The sequence below is a fragment of the Poecilia latipinna genome, unplaced genomic scaffold, assembly GCF_001443285.1.
Source record: "Poecilia latipinna isolate Pla-1442-1.1 unplaced genomic scaffold, P_latipinna-1.0 Scaffold1295, whole genome shotgun sequence".
NCBI lineage: Eukaryota > Metazoa > Chordata > Actinopteri > Cyprinodontiformes > Poeciliidae > Poecilia > Poecilia latipinna.
The window spans coordinates 169,522-186,292 of record NW_015113911.1 but is presented as its reverse complement, the minus strand read 5'-3'; the positions used below and the strand labels follow the sequence as shown (position 1 = coordinate 186,292).

Here is a 16,771-nt window from a genome sequence, read left to right as displayed (position 1 = left end):
TAAACAACCTACTTGCATACTGGATGTGGACTGTTGGATGTTAAATTCATGAGCAGTAAACATTGTACTAGTTATCAGAATTGAACCAAATAAAGCAAGGCAGATGCAAGACTTTAAAATTGTGACGCTTTTTATGGGTCAAATAGACTCAAGAAATTGTAACAGCAGCTGGTCAGGGGGGCCCAATGTAAGCTTTTGTCAGGGGGCCCAAGATTCCTGGAGGCGCCCCTGGTCGTAACAGAAACTATCCCACATTTGTGCAGGAAGTTGAGTCTTCCTTGTGTCTCGTACCGCAGCAGCAGAGGAAACACTGAATGTTTTCCTTCAAACACACACACAAAAAAATCAACAAATCTCAGGACTTTGAATTTGATTCAGTTTAAACGTGATGATTTATTTATTTTTTCAAAGTTGTGTGCATTGATGCATTTACGACAATCAGCTGAAACACTATGACCACCCACAGCTGAAAGCAGGCTAACATCTTCCTCACACTCATCAGACGAAGCTCAGATCCGATCTGGAGGTCAGACGGGTTCTCACACACTTTGAAGGTTCTGGCAGAACGAAAGCCAAGCTCTGTTGGGCCACCTTGATTTGAAATAAAAACTTAAAGGACTTTGGACCTCTGAGCAACAGTCTGGTTCTGGTTCTCCTCAGCCCATGTTCTGGGCCCGTCTGAGTGTTGTGGGTCTAGATGTTCTGATTCGGTCTGAATGGATTTCACTTGATAATCTTCTCAAAGACGCGCTTCACTTGTTCCTACCTTACATATATGTAATATTTAACTTTTCCTAATACTCTAATCTTCTCACACTGAATATTAGGTTTTCCTTCTTTATGAGCCAGAATCTTACAGAGAATAATTTTAGCGATTGATTTATCTGAACCTTTAAAAGGATCCACGATTAGTTGTAACAACAGACTTTATCTGAATAAAATACTTATTTCAGATATAAAAACAATACAGTAAAATACTGTTAGCTCCAGCTACTGGCTTTAGCTCCAGCTAAAGCCCACAGATCACCATTGACTCCCTTTTTCAGACGGTAGGGGGCGCTGCTGGTTACAATGGGCTGTGCTGACCAAAGATAAGCATGTTTAAAATTCAGCGGAGTGTTTGTTGCCGTGACGACGGCTGATACATCAGCACTTTTCTCAACGATGTGATAAAATCAACTGATTATTGTCTGTTCTACTCATGATTAAATGTTTCTGAAACCAAATAAATTTTTTATGAAAAAAAGAAGCTAAAAAGGTTCTGGAGTAAAGACCCATTTAATTTGCAGTGATCTAAGTCAGAACATGCCCGCGTTTCTTCATCAATCATCACAGTATCTAAAGATTCTTCCCTGCTGTGTGGGTTCTCATGTGCATGTTTAGATTTCCTTTTCGGTTAAATTTTTGTCCACAAACATCACAACTGAACGGTCTGTATCCTGTGTGGATTTTGATGTGGCTGTTTAAATTTGATTTTTGGTTAAATCTTAGTCCACAAAAATCACAGGCGTAGGGTTTGTCTCCTGTGTGGATCCTTACATGCGTCATTAAAACTGACTTTTGGTTAAATCTTTGTCCACAAACTTCACAGCTAAAAGGTTTGTCTCCTGTGTGAATAATCATGTGTCTGTTTAAAGCAGATTTGTGGGTAAATCTTTGTCTACAAACGTCACAACCAAAAGGTTTCTCATCAGCGTGGCTGCCCATGTGTCGGTCTAAATGTGCCTTTCTACTAAATCTTTGTCCGCAGACATCACAAGCAAATGGTTTTTCTCCTGAGTGGATTTTGATGTGTCTGTCTAAATAGGCCTTTTCATGAAATCTTTGTCCACAAATGTCACACCCAAAAGGTTTCTCCCCTGTGTGAATTTTCAGGTGTCTGTTTAAATGGGATTTCCTGTTAAAACTTTGTCCACAAACATCACAGCCAAACGGTTTCTCCCCGCTGTGGATTTTCATATGTCTGCTTAAATGTGTTTTTTGGTTGAATGTTTGTCTGCAGATGTTACAATCAAACGTTTTTTCCACTGAGTGGATTATGATGTGTTGGTCTAAATAGGACTTTTCATCAAATCTTTGTCCACAAACCTCACAGCCAAACGGTTTCTCCAAAGTATGAACTTTCAGATGAACTTTGAGATGTTTTTTCTTGGTAAAACTTTGACCACACTCAGTACATTTAAAACATCTCAGATCTGTCTGGACTTCCCTCTCCTGGTCCATGTTTGTATTCTCTCTGAGGCCTTTGCAGTCATTCTCATTGCCTTCATCTTCTGTCCCAGGATGGTTCACCTCATCGTCATCATCACTGATCTCTGTCTCTGAAGAGCTGGAAGCGTCTCCATGAGGGTTTCCATCCAGATTTATGGTGCATTCTGCTCCTCTGTAGCCCTCTTCTGTTTTCATCTGCTGAGCTGAGCTGCTGCTTGGCAGTTCTCCATCTTCTGTTTGATGAAGATGAGAGATCAGAGGTTCCTCTTCATCATCTTCACTCTTTATGAGAACAGCAATGACTGGAGACCTGGAGGCATCAGCCTCCTCCTTCACACTGAGTGGCTCCCCCTGCTGGCTGCTCCAGGGTTCCTCCTCTTCCTCCTTCATGTGGACAGGCTCTGGGTGGTTCTGGTCCAGATCAGGACTCGGTTCTTCTTTAACCAGCAGAACCTGATGAACATCTGCAGGGAACACAGAAACACTTTATGTACATAATGAACAATGAAACCTGTTAACATTATAAAGACACTGAAACATATTATTGAAATTATAATTATTACAAATAAAGCATTTTTAACTTTCAGGAACAATAAGCAAACAGTCAACTGGAGCTTCTGAGATAAGCAGGTAGATATTGACATGTAGATATGCAGGCGCCTTTTTCTCAAATGTCCTAATCTGCTTTAAAGTGCGCAGCACAGAGTTAAACAGTCAGTGAAACTCCTAAAGATTATGACTTCATCCTCTTCTTTAAGGAGGCTGCAGTGTCTAACACTAAGAGACAGAAATCTGAGAAGGGCTAGTGATTAAATTGTCACCTTCTGCTGTATTTTTCTGAGATTCTAAAAATTAAACATAAGCCAGGATAATAAACCAAAACTTAACCAACACCAAGATTCATGACTTTGACCGACGTTATTTAGCCCCAGTCTGTATTTTTCATGTGTTTAAAAAAAGAAAAGTAGTTTTTGTCTCTTTTGGCTGTGCATAGGCAGGCTACGCTCATGTCTCTTTAAGACGCTGCGCTGGTCATGTGACCAGCCAATCTGCAGCAAGAAGTGAACGAGACGGTGAAGCTGAGAAAACGGCGGATGAAGCTGCAGCGGTCGAGCCAGTCAGGGAAACGCTATGGCCACAGCCTGGACACCTCCTGTGACATGAGCTTTATTTTGAAAAGTAAGCATCGGGGGCGTGGCTTATGTTCCCCAGGCGGGCGCCATGAGCTGAGCGCCACGACCCGGCAGGTCTCCGGGCTGAAGCCTCGGTTCACAAAGGACTTTTAGAAGTATAACTTCTCAAACTGTTCAGTTGTTCAACAGCTCTTAACTAAAAGTACTAAAGTTCTTCATTTATTTTCAGATGCTGAGGTCCAACAGAACCAGAACCAGCTCTGTGGTTCTTCCACCGTCTGTGTTTATATGGATGTCGTTGAACACTTTGACTAGGCCGGTCTCGGTGCTCTGGTAACCATGGAAACCAGACTGAAAGCGGCTGCTTACCTGCTGAAACAGATTTTCCAGTAACGATGCTGATGAAGGGGAGGTCAGAGGTCAGCAGCAGGGATTTGTTTTTATCAGAGGTTTGATATCTGCTGGTTCACCTGATGAGAGCCACGAGTTTATTATTCAGATCCGATGGATGAAGGCTGGACGGTCTGAAGGAGAGGTGTGGGTCGATGTCCAGACAGCAGGAAGAGGAGCTGCATGGGTTCATCGTTTCTTCCAAGCTTTTATAATTAAGTGTTGAAAATGAGTCATTTTCTCTGCATTTGTCATGTTTGGGTACATTGGTACTGGATTTATTGTGGATGTGCAGATTAATCTTCTAATTTTTTTTTAATTTATCTGTAAAAAAGTTGGCAGTAACTACATTTCATAGTGAAGCAAATGCAATTTTTTTCTTTTAATCCTTTGTAATAATTACTTTATTACCTGTTATAATTTTCACCTTTAATAATAGCTTATTTTTGAATGTTTATTGGTGTTTCTCAGTGATTGACGGATCTGCTGGTTAAACCTGGACTCATTTAGTCATTTAAACAGTGAATGAAACCTAACCTACTAGTGAAAACACACAACGTGTCTGTTCAGCATATAATAATCTGTCACTGAGTAGCTTCAGCTCCTGATAGAAGATGGCTTGTTGATCAGTGGAAGCTAATTATCATTTTCTCAGCCTTTCATGTCGTCAAACTTTAAACAAACATGTTGTCTGACGGATCTTAATGCAGCACAAACTGTCAGAGTGAAAATAAACTTTAGCTTCATTGTAAATGTGCGGCGGCCATATTGGATAAACTCCTAGTTCTGCATCCAAAGAGTATCAAGGACCAACAGCTTCGCCTGTTCTGGAGAACCCAGCAGCTCCTGGAAGCTGCTCCCGGCCTGCAGCTCCCATCCCCGATGAAGAAGGTAAATCTCCAAACCTGATGTGTGCAGCCGATGTTCGGGGCTGAAAGCAGCATCCAGTATTTCGTGTCTCTGCTCCTCTGCTGCATCCAGTCGCTGTTTGACCTGCTGTCTCCACATCTCTGCTAGCTTTTCTCTCTCCAAACTTTCCTTTAACAGTTACTGAGCAGTTCCAGCTGAGCCTCAAACCGTTTCTCTTCTTTCCAGAGTTCACCAACTGCTGTCGTTTCTGTCTTACAGCTTTATTAACTCTCCCGCCGCTGCTCCGTGGACAAAAACCCGAGAAAACACGGAGGACGGCGCTCCAACTGCCGCCATTGTACCGGAGAGAAGCACGAGTCTGCGCACTGGGGTCAGAGGCTGGACCCGCCAATCACGGAATAGAACACCAGGAAGTCCCGCCCACACAGGGCATCAGCGAGACGCTAACATGTCCGCCATATTGGGAGGGTCATGAAAGCAATTCTGGGACATTTGATGATTTCAAAGGCGTTTATAGTTTATACTTGACGTGCAAATAGATTTTATCTCCGTTTGAAACTGACTATTCTCCTCAATAATTTGTAGTAGGTAGTAAAACAAAAAACAGAGAATTTTAAATTACCAACTATAAATTTGCCCTCTTTAATGAAATTTTAAACCAATTCCAATAAATTCATGTGCCAATATAACTGGCATTTACTCTGCATAGTTTTGTGCTGTATATTTGCCCTTTCCTGTAAAGTGTGATAAATTGGATCAAAAATGCGCATTTAAGTGGAGCAGTGTCTCAGCTGTTACTCTGTCCATTGGACTGGATTACTGTATTTCCTGAAGAAGGATGTTTTTATCACTTACCAATCAGAGGCTGCAGAACCTGTTTCAGATCCTCCTGGCCCCGCTCCCTCAGGTGATCATCAGATTAGCAGCAGGTGTTCAGTGGGGCTGAGATCCGCACTGCGTGGAGCCCATGTCCCCTGTCCTCTCCTGATGAACCCTGGGAGAGAGTAGCCATCTTGGAGGACGGATTCTGCAGAACCTCATCTTTCATTCATTATTCATACTTTTTCACATTCCTACAGGAAAGTTTTAAAGGCCATCCAAATGTTTCGTCATAGATCTACAGCAGCAGAAATGCATCAGTCTGACCAGCAGGAGTTTATAGAGACGTTCGCCAGACCCAGCTTTTATTTTGATAGTCCACTTCCACTTATTGGCAAGTGAATTTGCATATTAGCTCAGAGCTAAATAGTTAGTTTGGAATTAAATAGCTTGATAACTAAATATTTAGCTAGCTTAGAGCTAAATATTTGGTAAGCAAGCTAACTATGTAGTTGGCCAATGAAATATTTAGTTACAATCTGTGACATTTATTAATGAATTAATTGTTGAACATTTTACTGCCATTTTTCTCTTATAACAGGCTAAATGAACCAAAGTTTGCATTTATAAAGTGCAGTCAAGGTTTCAAGGTTTTGTTTAAATTATGAATATTTTATTTTCAATCATATTTTTAGTCTTTTTCTGTAGGAAATGAGAGTAAAAGACATCTGAGTCGGGGTAGGCGAGTATAAGCTTTGGCTTCAGTCGGTCCCTTTCTTGGTAAATTGAGGGTTTGTTTATTGTTTGTTTTTGTGTTTAATGTCGTCAACTTACCAAAATAAAGTGAGTTGATTGAAAAATAAAAATAATTAGGAGTTTTTCTCCGTTTGTCCTGCTGCCAACATGAGGACAATGTGAGCAGGATGTCTGCCCTCATATGGTCAATAAATAAAGAGCCAGAACCGACCAGATCAGAACCAGTGGCACCGACTGGGTCAGAACCTGGTTCCGGCCCTGCAGCAGGTCAGCGTGTCCCGCGTTCTGGTTCTGGTCGGATGGGTCTGTAGGAGGGTTAGAACCGTGAGGCTGGATGTTGCTGCTGGGACCCAGTAGGGGGGTTCTGCTGGTGGTTCTGCTGCGGGTTCTGGTTCGGTCCGGGCGGTCCGCTGCTTGTTTTGTGCCTCAGCATTCGCAGCGCAGTCTCTGAGAAGTCCCTGAGGACGTCCACGGCGTCCCGCTGCAGCTGCAGCGACTCCTGGACGAACTCCTGCTGGCTCTCCACCAGCAGCTGGACGGACCGGGTCAGAACCTCCAGGGAGCGCGACACCGAGCCCAGCAGCAGGCGGCCCGCGCGCTGCTGCTGGAGGCTCTGAGAGGACAGCCGGGTCAGGGACGGCCGGGACGGGGGCGATGGGGCGGGCGGCGGGCCACCGGCCGCCGCCGATGAAGAGGAGGAGGAGGGGGGAGCGGCGCCCCCCGGAGGGACGTTGCAGGACTTCTGGTTCTGGTTCTGCTGGGTCCTGGAGTACGTGAAGACGGGTCGGATCCTCTGCCTGACGTCCTGGGAGGACGGACCTGGAGGAAAGAGGGGGGCACTGAGGATCAGAACCTTCAGAACCGGCAGGCGGGCCTGAGGTCCAGAACCTTCAGAACCGGCAGGCGGGCCTGAGGTCCGGACCAGTGCTGGATAAAATCCGTCTGATTTTCCGATCCGTTGTCCTCGGATGCAGAAACTTTCCCAGAGGAGCGAACGCTGCCGACACCAACAGTAAAATGTTAATCATGAACTTTTTGTGGAACCAAAGCTGAAGAGCAAACATTTAAGGAAATTCAAATCCGCTCTGATTCAGGATTCAACCTGAGGCTCGTCTGCTGCGAAACATTCAGGCCTGCAGTCAGGCTGGCGATGAGCAACATCCCGTCTGACACCCATCGTTCCACAGGATTATTTATCTTTACGCAGGAAACAATTTAGTGGCAGAACAACAAAATCATGAACAGACGCATTTGCTGGTTTAGAACACAAAAAGTCCAAAAGCTTTTAGTTTCCAAGAAATGTAAAGTGTCTTATTGGCTTTAACCACAGGATGGAGCCAAAGCAAAGGATTTTAAAGCTAAAGTTACATGAGCGATGGTGATCACCCGCAGCCGATTACGCTACACTGTCGCCAGGCTCGTTAGCGCTAACGAGCTCTGAAAAAAAACCAGGAAAACGTGAACAGACCCAACAGGACACGCTGGAAAATGTTTCAGGAAAAAATACACACCGGCCAAACGCACAGCTTCCAAACTCGCCTTGGTCACCGCTGGGAGTTTCACGAAGCTTAATGTATGTTAAACGTAATTTAGCGTAGCTTAGAGTAGTTTGATGTAGTTTATCATGGAATATGTCTCTGGGCTTCAGTCATGCGCTGATATTAGCGCAACTAAGAGACACAAACATAAATGAATAAATGAACAGCTGGTCTGGACTCGGCCCATCCTTACGTTCCAACGATAAGCAGAGATTTTTAAAAACCAGTGAGATGAGAAGTTTGCTGTTTCCACAATATTCCTCCTCCGTGTAGCAAATCCTGCTAACCGCTGCTGCCTTCACCTTGTTGTTACACTACTGGTGAGGCATTATGGGTAAGAGGATCGATTTAAAGCGTTAATGAATCGATGTCGGACTGAATCCTTCATCATCGCCATCTTACCTTCATCATCAGCCTGGTCGAACTCGGAGGAGGAGTGGATCAGCTCGTCTGTGAAACATCAACAACATCAGGTCAGCGGAGGATGCGTCTCCATCCAGGAGCTGAACAGGTCAAAGGTCAGGGAGCCAGCGAGCAGCTCTGCAGACCCCACACATGCTGGACTTGAGCTGCTTACTCCTTTACCTGCAGGGCCGTTCCCACTGTGTGTGGCCCCGCCCCATGTGCATCAGGTATGATGATTGTTGTAGTTATTGGGATGTGTTTATGGTAAAATAAATCGATTGGATCATTAAAGGCACAAATGTTGCAGAAATTGATCTCTGCCTATTTTTACCGCCATTTTTAAAGCGTATGGTTTTAATTTGCTCACCGGGTTCGTTCTCTGGTGAGGACAGAGGCGACATGTCGAAGGACAGGCCGTCGCCGTGGGAACCGGAGTTCTCGTTCAGGTTCAGGTAGGAATACGGCGCCGGCGGCTGCATCAGCGGACCGGTCTGGAGCGACTTGGGAAAATCCTCGGCGGGACTCCAGTCCTGGTCGCTGCCGCCATCTGGGGACCCGAACACGACAGCAGCCGGTAAAAGACCAGGCCAGCACGCACGGCCATGTTGGTTCTACGGCAGCCCAGAGCGGACAAACCACAGACGGGACGGGAGGTCGCCAAAAACGATCCGACACAAATCTAAGCTGAGACCAGATCTACTCGGGCTGAAGATCTGGAGGACAGAGGGGAAGCAGAAGGAGACATGGAAACAGGAATACAGCTGCTGACCTCTAGAGGGACTCATCATCAGGATGCGGTGCACCATCCGCTCCACCGGGCCCAGACGCTTCTTCCTCAGGTTGGAGCCGTTGGGGCCCCGCAGGGCCAGCAGCCGCCGCTTCCCGTCGCACTTCAGGTCCGCCCACTTCTTCATGATCTGCCGCGTCTGAGACGGACGAAGAGGGACGATGAGACGAAGGCTGTGATTGGCCAGAGGAGGGAGGGAGAGGGAGGGGGACGGAGATGGACAGAGGGGGACGGAGGGACAGAGGGACGGACCTCTCGGTGGTTCTCTCCCAGCCCGTTGATCCGATCCGTGATCTCGGTCCACTTCTGCTTCTTGGCGTCCACCGACACGCCGCGGTTAAACTTCTCTGGAGGAAAAACACTCAGGATGAGGATGATGACCTGCACAAATAAAGCCTTGATCCAATGGGCTAAAATGACCTAGTCAAAGCCCAGAGCTAAAGCTCTCGCTCCAGTCTGACTGTTTCAGTCCCAGCCAGGCCCAGAAATATTCATACCCCCAGCAGATTCTGGCTGCGTTTCGATGTGCCGCCATGTCGGGTCAGTGGGCGGAGCTCCAGATCAGCCTAAACTCTCCCTCCAGTTTACATAAAAATCAACAATAACTGTGACTTTATTGGAAAAATGACCAAAACATTGTGCTGAAGTGATGCTCACTCCCACCTGCAGGTGGCGGTATTTCTCTCATGACGTTCTGATCGATCAAATCTGCTCTCCACAGGGAATCTCAAAAATACCAGAAATATTTCTAAAGCAGCTCCACAAAGTCACTGATTTGAATTCCATAAGAAAATCACAGAAATGGTTGCTAAATACCGGAGGAACCGACTAAAACTACTCATAAATACTTTTATGAACTTGAGAAAAATCCATTTATTATTTCTGACAGAAACTAGCTTTGAATGAAAGTCATTTAAATTCAGGGTGTGAATAATTTGGGGCTAAAGGTTTTGCAGCAGAAGCTCAGACTCAGAAGCAGATCTTTATTTGTAGAAAATGATCAAATGTTTTATTTTCCTTCTGCTTCATGTTTATTTATGTCATAAAATCCTACTAAGGTTCGAGAGGAAAAGCGTCATGTTTAGTCCATCAGGCCTTTGAGCGGTACGGTGGCCCTGCTGCTCCACATGCAGCTCCGACGCTCCGTTCTTCCACTGGCTTCATCCCATCTGGGGGATTTTTCAGGGATTCATCCAAAAATGTTGTTTTTGTTATGAATCTTTTTTTTTTACTAAATGAATGACTGAATGACTCAGGAAGCTAAAATATTCAGGATGAGACAGAAACGTTGCTAACACCATCACTGCACAGGTTCTGATGCGGTTGCCATGGAGACAGCGAGACAGAGGACTCACTGAGGAGGATGTGTCTGTTCTTCTTCACCTCATCCAGCAGCAGCTTCACCTCCGTGTAGGAGAACCGGGGTTTGGACCGGAACGCTTCCTTCACTCCTCCATGGACGCCGTCTTCCTCGTCTTCGACCCACGCCGCGTCGCCGCTGCTGCCAGGCGCCGCCATCTTCTGATCCTCTGGGAAATCCATCAGAACCGGGCCCAGACCTGCAGGGAGGACAGGGGGGGCATCACTGAGCTGCTCCAGATCCGTCGCTGCTCCCAACAGCCCATTAACTAGATTATAAAATCGATAAGCTACCGTAGGTGAGTCTGAACAATGACAAACTGTTTCAATCACAAAACTCATCCTCACAATTTTTAAAAAGTTACGATGCAGCAGAAAATCTGCTGCTTGAGTTTCCTGAGGTGCTGCAGTTCATTACCATCCAAAAGAAAATTTACCAAGATATTTTCATCTGCTTCCTTTTATGATGGAAGCAGAACAAATAAATATATATTTCTATGGAAGTAGCTGAAAACTCGCCTACACTCACCACCAGGGGGCAGCACAACGGGGGCAGCTGGTCCTATAACAGCTCAATGGCTGTCAGTTATATATACATGTACAGCATGTTTCTTTAGGAATTACTCCATGTAGCGTTTTACACTTGCCTGGATGAACAAAGTTTGATTTTCTGCAGAATTAAACTGAACTTTTTAGCTGAATTAATACTATTAGAAGTATTTTTAGGTGATTCAGATTCATCCAAACTATATATATATATATATATATATATATATATATATATATTGTTGAAAGCTTGACTTCAAAATGTTCATTGTAATATGTCGATATTGGTCATATTTACATTTGGCCCACATGTTAGGTACATCGTGAATGTAAATGTAATAAATAACCTCAGCTTGTTGTTATTGTCTTAATTTTCGCATAATTTGAATAATAAAATGTATTTAAATCTACTCAGGTCATATTGAAATATAAATTATTGCTGAAAGTGTTGCTACTGTGCCGGACGGTCGTGTTAAATGCGGAAGAAATAGTTTGCGTATTTGTTAACGTGCTAATTTATCTGATTTAAAACGAACGTTGCGCCGGTCACGTGTCCGCTGTGAGCCAATCAGCAGCGGCGCTGCGGGTCTTTGTTCAGCCTCTCCTCCCTGATGGTTGAGTCGGGCTGCTGCCGTCAGACTCCCCGCTAATCTGCTCCGGTTTAAAGCGTTTTTCGGGCACAGAACAAGTCGTGATGGTCTCGGTGTGGGCCCGGTCTTTATCTGGAATGTTCCGGCCAGTTTGGGCTCGGTTTTCCGGCGTCGCTCGGAGGTTTAATCGCGGCTCTCGGAGTCAGACCTGGAGGACGAAACGCTGCTGGTTTTTCCTTCTGCTTTCGCATTTTCACCATTCCTGTCGCGGAAGCTGAACTTCAGCTGTTTGTTTCGGGTAAATTACGATGCCACGCAGCGCTGATGTGAAGCAGAATGAGTCGAAAATAATTACCAGTAAAATAAAAATGGCGCTGTTCTCCTCCTCCTCCTTCTTTCTCTGCGGTTCTCCCGAAACTTCGTTGCGCAGACTCCGCACTCGTTTTTTTCCTTTCCTTAAACGCGCAACATTTTTGCTCCAGCTGCGCGCCCCCTGCTGGCCTGGAAACTGTTTACACCAACCACTTCATTTCCACACAAAACAAAGTCAGAAAACTTAACTATTTCAGTGGAGAACTGGTTTTATTTTAGTGACAGATCATCACAATTAGCTTTCTTTGTCTGAAGTGAGTCTGAGATAAAGTTGTCTTTAAATAAAGTCTTGCATGAGTGACACTACAACTAGTTGTCAATATGAGGTAAACGAATCAAAGCAACAAAGATGGATAAACATTACCCTGCTACTTTAAGCATAAATATCAGAAAATATGGGTAGCGTTATAGAGATTTGCGGAGTTGAAATCAAACTTATATTCATTTCAAATTCATTACATTTTGTGGGTTTAACGAAAGACATTAGGATTTTTGTTAACGACCTAATGATTTTCTAATTCTGAATGAATAAAGCATCCTTTCATTTTAACCTTACAATCCTAAATCCATTATAAAAACAAAAAACATAACATGGAAAAAAAGAAGTTGCTCATTGTTACTGATACAACCAAACAATTAAACATTTAATATTTCAAGTAATATTCTACTTTTTTGTATTTTCTTTTGGTGACTCCTTTGGTTTCTTCTTAGATGACTCATTAATGTGAACCGCTTCGTTGTTTCACCTCCATTTCAGAAGATGCATGGGGAGGAAAGAAGATGGAGTGGCCGGCAAGGAGCAGTTCCATGTTCGGCCGCTTGGGGGCCCCAGTGATCTTTCTCTGAGAACAAATGCGTATTTACCTCCTCGGCGCAATGCCCGGCTACTCCGGTAGAGGGCGCCATGGCACACGTGTTTCCAGCCAGTCAGGAACATGAGAGGCAGTAGAAAGAGCTGAGGAGGGGAGGGTTGACCAGTACTGGCCAAACTGGTAAGTGGACTAGTTTCTGGGAATATCAGCAGCTGTTTCTGTTTCTATGATGTTCTAAACAGAAAAAAAATATTAATTTCCCCAAATAAGGAAACCTCAAGAAACCTGATCAGGTTGTGTCGGTTAATGTCGGCGGTGCTGCTGTGGGGACCTGGAGATGCTTCGTAGGGGGAAAAGTGAAGCGATTAAAAAAACCCTGCAGTCAGATTAAAGCACTTCCCGCCACTAAAGAATTTAAAACAAATGAAAAGAGGAACAACGTCAGAGGTTCCTCTTTTGCTGTCTTCTCAGGACTCTAAGCAGGTCGGCTGGTCGGTTCTATCGCCTCATGAGGTTGTTAGCTTTCTGGTTGGCGGCGTCGATGCGGGAGACGTTCAGGTTGGCCTGCAGACAAAGACAGGAAACAGGTGCTTCATTACAGGAAGTAAGCATCACCAAGAACAGTCTGGAATATTCTACAGCACTGATATTTTTATTAAATTTATTGCCTGTTTTTCATGAATGAGTGGGTTTTTGATGGTCCTGCTTCTGCATTGACTGTTTTGTGGTACTTGAGTAAAGGGGGCTGAATACTGTATCGCTTTTCTTTGACTTCACCCTCATGCAGTGTGTCTGTTCAACATAGTGAAGTTAGTGGCTGTAATAGGACTAAATGAGAAAATGTTCAAGCTGTGTGAATACTTTTGTGTAGAGTCCCTCCACTGATTCCTACCTGAAAGTTATTAAGTCTGGTTCACACGGCTAGACTTTTGGCCGATTTTGCTCTGATTTTCCCTTCCACCAAACTTGCGTACGAACCGATTATTGTGATTGGCCTTAAAGATAATCATCAGAGATCTTCCTGTCGTGTGTTCAGAGTGATCCGGTCTGATCAGAGGAATGTTGAGCTGCTCGGATCTAAACTCAGGGATATTCAACATGTTGGATTGTCTTGACCCGACATCGCAGTGTGTGGTGCTCCCCAGCAATAATGCAGCCTGTTGAATCAAAAACGAGGCGATGGAAACACGGAGGGGAAACTAAAACGGCTGTGGCGCATCAGGAAGTCCGGTGGAGGTCAGAGAGGAGGCCGTTTTTTCCTCTGTCCACAAACAATCACTACCGCTTCTTCCCTGTCGGACATGTTTGTTTACTCTGAATTCATATTTGATCTCAAGTGGCTTATAGAGATTTCCCGTCAGACTCTTGAATGTTGGTGAGTGAAATCGGTTTGTGTGCGGTGTGTCATCTTTGCTGTCACACTGCAGGACCAAACCTCTTATTTCTACCATGATGTGTGGAGTCTCTCAGGTTTTAAAATCTTGCCGTGTGAACCAGGGATCAGTTGGAGTTAATTGGAGTGGTGATTCCCTGTTTGTTAGTGTTTTTAAAAACATTTTTCCGGCTCTATCCTAACAGCGATGAGTCGGAGCCTTCATACCGCCTCCCGAATGCGGTCGATCTGATCTTTCTGTGACTCCAGCTCATTGCCGATGTCCAGAGCCATGCTTTTCAGATTTCCCATGATGCTCCCCACGTGAGCCAGGTTCTCCTCCATCTCATCCTCTCGGGCGTCGTCAGTCACTCTGAAACAAAGAAGGCAGTGCGTGTGTGTGATGACGTTGCATGTTTGAGCAGCTGCCCTGGGGGAGTTAATGAAGCTTGGATTACCTCCAGGTTGTCAGGATAAAAGCAAACACCCACCAGGCTGCTGCCTCGCTAGCCGCTCTGTGTACCTGCGGATGTGTCCTCCACTCATCATCATCTGCTCTCGCTGGTCAACGACCCGAGACGTTGGAGGCTGATTGGCTATAACCCCATCCTGATTGGAGGCTCCGCCCCAAACTGCCTTGTATGCTCTGCTCTCCTCAAAGGCTTTCAGTCTGAGAGGAGAAAGTGACCTTGTCAATGACTTCTGATTGGGTACAGCCTGTTGATGTCAGGTACGGTATTGAGCATACTCAGTTCCTTCATATCTTCCCTCCCGTGTTACACCTGATCTGATCCATTGTTCTCCAGACTTTCTGTCAGCCTGTCAGAGTCTTTCTCTGGACTCTGTTTCAGACCTGATTTGTTCCTAACCATGGAATTAAGCCTAATGTGTTTAAAACAAGGATTAAAGTAGGCAAAGTGGATAAAAGATGTTGGCCAGATAAATCAAACCTAAAAGTCATTTATTCAGATAAGGGTGATAACTTAAAGGAGCTGGAGTGAAAACTTTTCCTCCAGAGGAGGGACCGCTGGGGGAACGGTTGAACGAGAAGAAGTCTGCTTCAAATCAAAATCAAGAAATGGTCAACAACAAGTACTTTGTCCTGTATTTCTTCAGTTATTGGTAATTAGGTGCAAATCACCTGAAGTCGATGCTTGAGAAGAAAGTTTTCAGCTAGCAGCTGGTTGAGAATCACCTTTTTGGAACCAAAATCTGATTTTCTGTGTTAGGTTACATCGTTCCCACTAGCCCAGTTCAGACCGCTTTAATCCAAGTCCAGTCCATCTGCCTAGTAATCGACCTCTGACCTCTGGTCCTCCAAACCTCAATCTGGGTTCGGTTGAAGTGAACTCTGGTTTGAATGTGAACGCCAAGCGGACCGGAGACCGCTCCAAAAGCAGGAAGTGGACTACAACGCAGGGCATTCTGGGTAAACACAAACAAAGCTAACGTGTTAGCCTAGCACTAGCAGGAGAAATGTCTTGTGGTCTTTAGCCAAAGACTAGAGAGAAATCCTCCAGCCGGTAAAATCTGACGCCTCCATCTTGTTTCCATCTGGTGAAGAAGGAAGATGCACTTCAGAGGTTTTTGTGTCGTTTCCTTCAGTGGTTCTTGGTGCAGCGCCCCCACAGGCCAGGAGGGGAACGGAGCAGAGGGAAAGAGAACCACAGCAGCTGGAGGTGGAGCAGATGATTAGGTTCTAATAGAACCGGGTCTATCGGACCATCAGGAGGATAAACAACTTAACATGGTGTTGTTTTTGGTGTTTTTATTTAAACAACTTGTGTTTTTGTGATACGTTGCTTGAACCAAAGGAATCAATTAAGTTCATAGAAACTGTTTAAATGACTTTCAAAAATCCTGGAGAACAACTTATATCAACAACTGAAACAGATTAGAGGCAAATCTGGCTGCTTAGAAGGAAAAGAAATGAGGATGGGGTATCTAGAAGCAAAACGAACTACAGAAGCGCTACATGAACCTGCTAGCTGGTTAGCTACTGGTTTACTGAATGGGGGAAGTGGGAGCGTCACCTCCACCTACTTCTCACAGCTGCAGAGGCCGCAGCACTTCCCCAGGTCAGTCAGGTTTTTCTCTGCCTCCTTCATATCAGAGTTGATCTGATCCAAGCCTTCCTCTATCCGCTCTAGTTGCTCTGAGAAGGAGGAGGAAGCAGAAAACACAGGAAAAAAAGAGCCAGGCAAGGTCAAAAGAAGCTGCAACTATTAACTGAAAAAACAGCAACTTAAACTCTAACACTGCAGAACTCAGAACTATGGCCCAGTCTGGACCAGCAGGTGGCGCTAGTAGTGGTAGTTCCAGTCTGGTGCCCAGTTCCATCAAATTTCCTCCTGATCAACCTTCAGAGACTCTGTGGTTCCAACCAGACTGGAGTCTGCTGGTGTTCAGTGATCCTGAACGAGAGAATCTTGATTTTAATGTGAGATCAGGCAGTTTCTGATGCAGCTGGGACCAGGAGGAGGCAACCGGCTGATTGACCGGCAGAGACGGCCGTACTTCCTGAGCGGCCATATGCAGAGGCCGCAGCACTCAGCCATGTCTGTTAGGTTCTTCTCCGCCTCCCTCATGTCCTTGTTGATGGAGTCCATGCCCTCCTCGATCCGCTCCAGCTGCTCTGTGAGGAACAGGAAGTTCAACTAGCAAACACGGACCAGTTCAGTTCAGACCCACATGGACCAGATCAGACCTGGTCAGTCTGAGTCTGAGAGGGGAGCCACTGGAGATAGACTCCTGGTCTGGATCCATCCATCCATCCATCCATCCATCCAACCATCCATCAGATCATCCATC

The 16,771-nt window shown here is 45.2% G+C and overlaps 3 protein-coding genes across 7 annotated transcripts in view; all 3 read right to left on the bottom strand.

The window, feature by feature from the left end:
* Window positions 1-373: 373 nt before the first annotated feature.
* LOC106961388 (zinc finger protein OZF-like) lies at window positions 374-5,991 on the bottom strand. 2 transcript variants are annotated; one of them, XM_015055101.1, is made up of 2 exons: window positions 5,460-5,991; window positions 374-2,675 (listed from the first exon to the last, which is right to left on the bottom strand). In XM_015055101.1, exon 2 carries the CDS (start codon window positions 2,599-2,601, stop codon window positions 1,339-1,341), a length of 1,263 nt encoding a protein of 420 aa, XP_014910587.1. In that variant the 5' UTR covers window positions 2,602-2,675; window positions 5,460-5,991; the 3' UTR covers window positions 374-1,338. The 2 variants fall into 2 exon arrangements, with proteins under 2 accessions (XP_014910587.1, XP_014910586.1); XM_015055100.1 differs by lacking the exon at window positions 5,460-5,991 and adding an exon at window positions 4,640-5,448.
* An 87-nt stretch (window positions 5,992-6,078) lies between these two features.
* Window positions 6,079-11,862, bottom strand: LOC106961390 (uncharacterized). 2 transcript variants are annotated; one of them, XM_015055103.1, is made up of 7 exons: window positions 11,758-11,862; window positions 10,265-10,476; window positions 9,162-9,256; window positions 8,892-9,048; window positions 8,490-8,669; window positions 8,120-8,167; window positions 6,079-6,998 (listed from the first exon to the last, which is right to left on the bottom strand). In XM_015055103.1, the coding sequence occupies exons 2-7, from the start codon at window positions 10,449-10,451 to the stop codon at window positions 6,496-6,498; spliced, it is 1,170 nt and encodes a 389-aa protein (XP_014910589.1). In that variant the 5' UTR covers window positions 10,452-10,476; window positions 11,758-11,862; the 3' UTR covers window positions 6,079-6,495. The 2 variants fall into 2 exon arrangements, with proteins under 2 accessions (XP_014910589.1, XP_014910588.1); XM_015055102.1 differs by having other exon boundaries at window positions 8,892-9,082; window positions 10,293-10,468; window positions 11,760-11,862.
* A 108-nt stretch (window positions 11,863-11,970) lies between these two features.
* LOC106961392 (synaptosomal-associated protein 25) overlaps window positions 11,971-16,771 on the bottom strand; it is a 22,767-nt gene continuing 17,966 nt past the window's right edge. For 2 of the 3 annotated variants that reach the window (XM_015055107.1, XM_015055106.1), the window contains exons 5-8: window positions 16,478-16,595; window positions 14,484-14,630; window positions 14,189-14,333; window positions 11,971-13,152 (exon numbers count right to left, since the gene is read on the bottom strand). In XM_015055107.1, the coding sequence (XP_014910593.1) occupies window positions 13,087-13,152; window positions 14,189-14,333; window positions 14,484-14,630; window positions 16,478-16,595 (476 nt within the window). In that variant the 3' untranslated portion in view covers window positions 11,971-13,086. Of the gene's footprint in view, window positions 13,153-14,188; window positions 14,334-14,483; window positions 14,631-16,003; window positions 16,116-16,477; window positions 16,596-16,771 lie in introns of all 3 variants that reach the window. The other variant, XM_015055108.1, reaches the window with a different exon arrangement.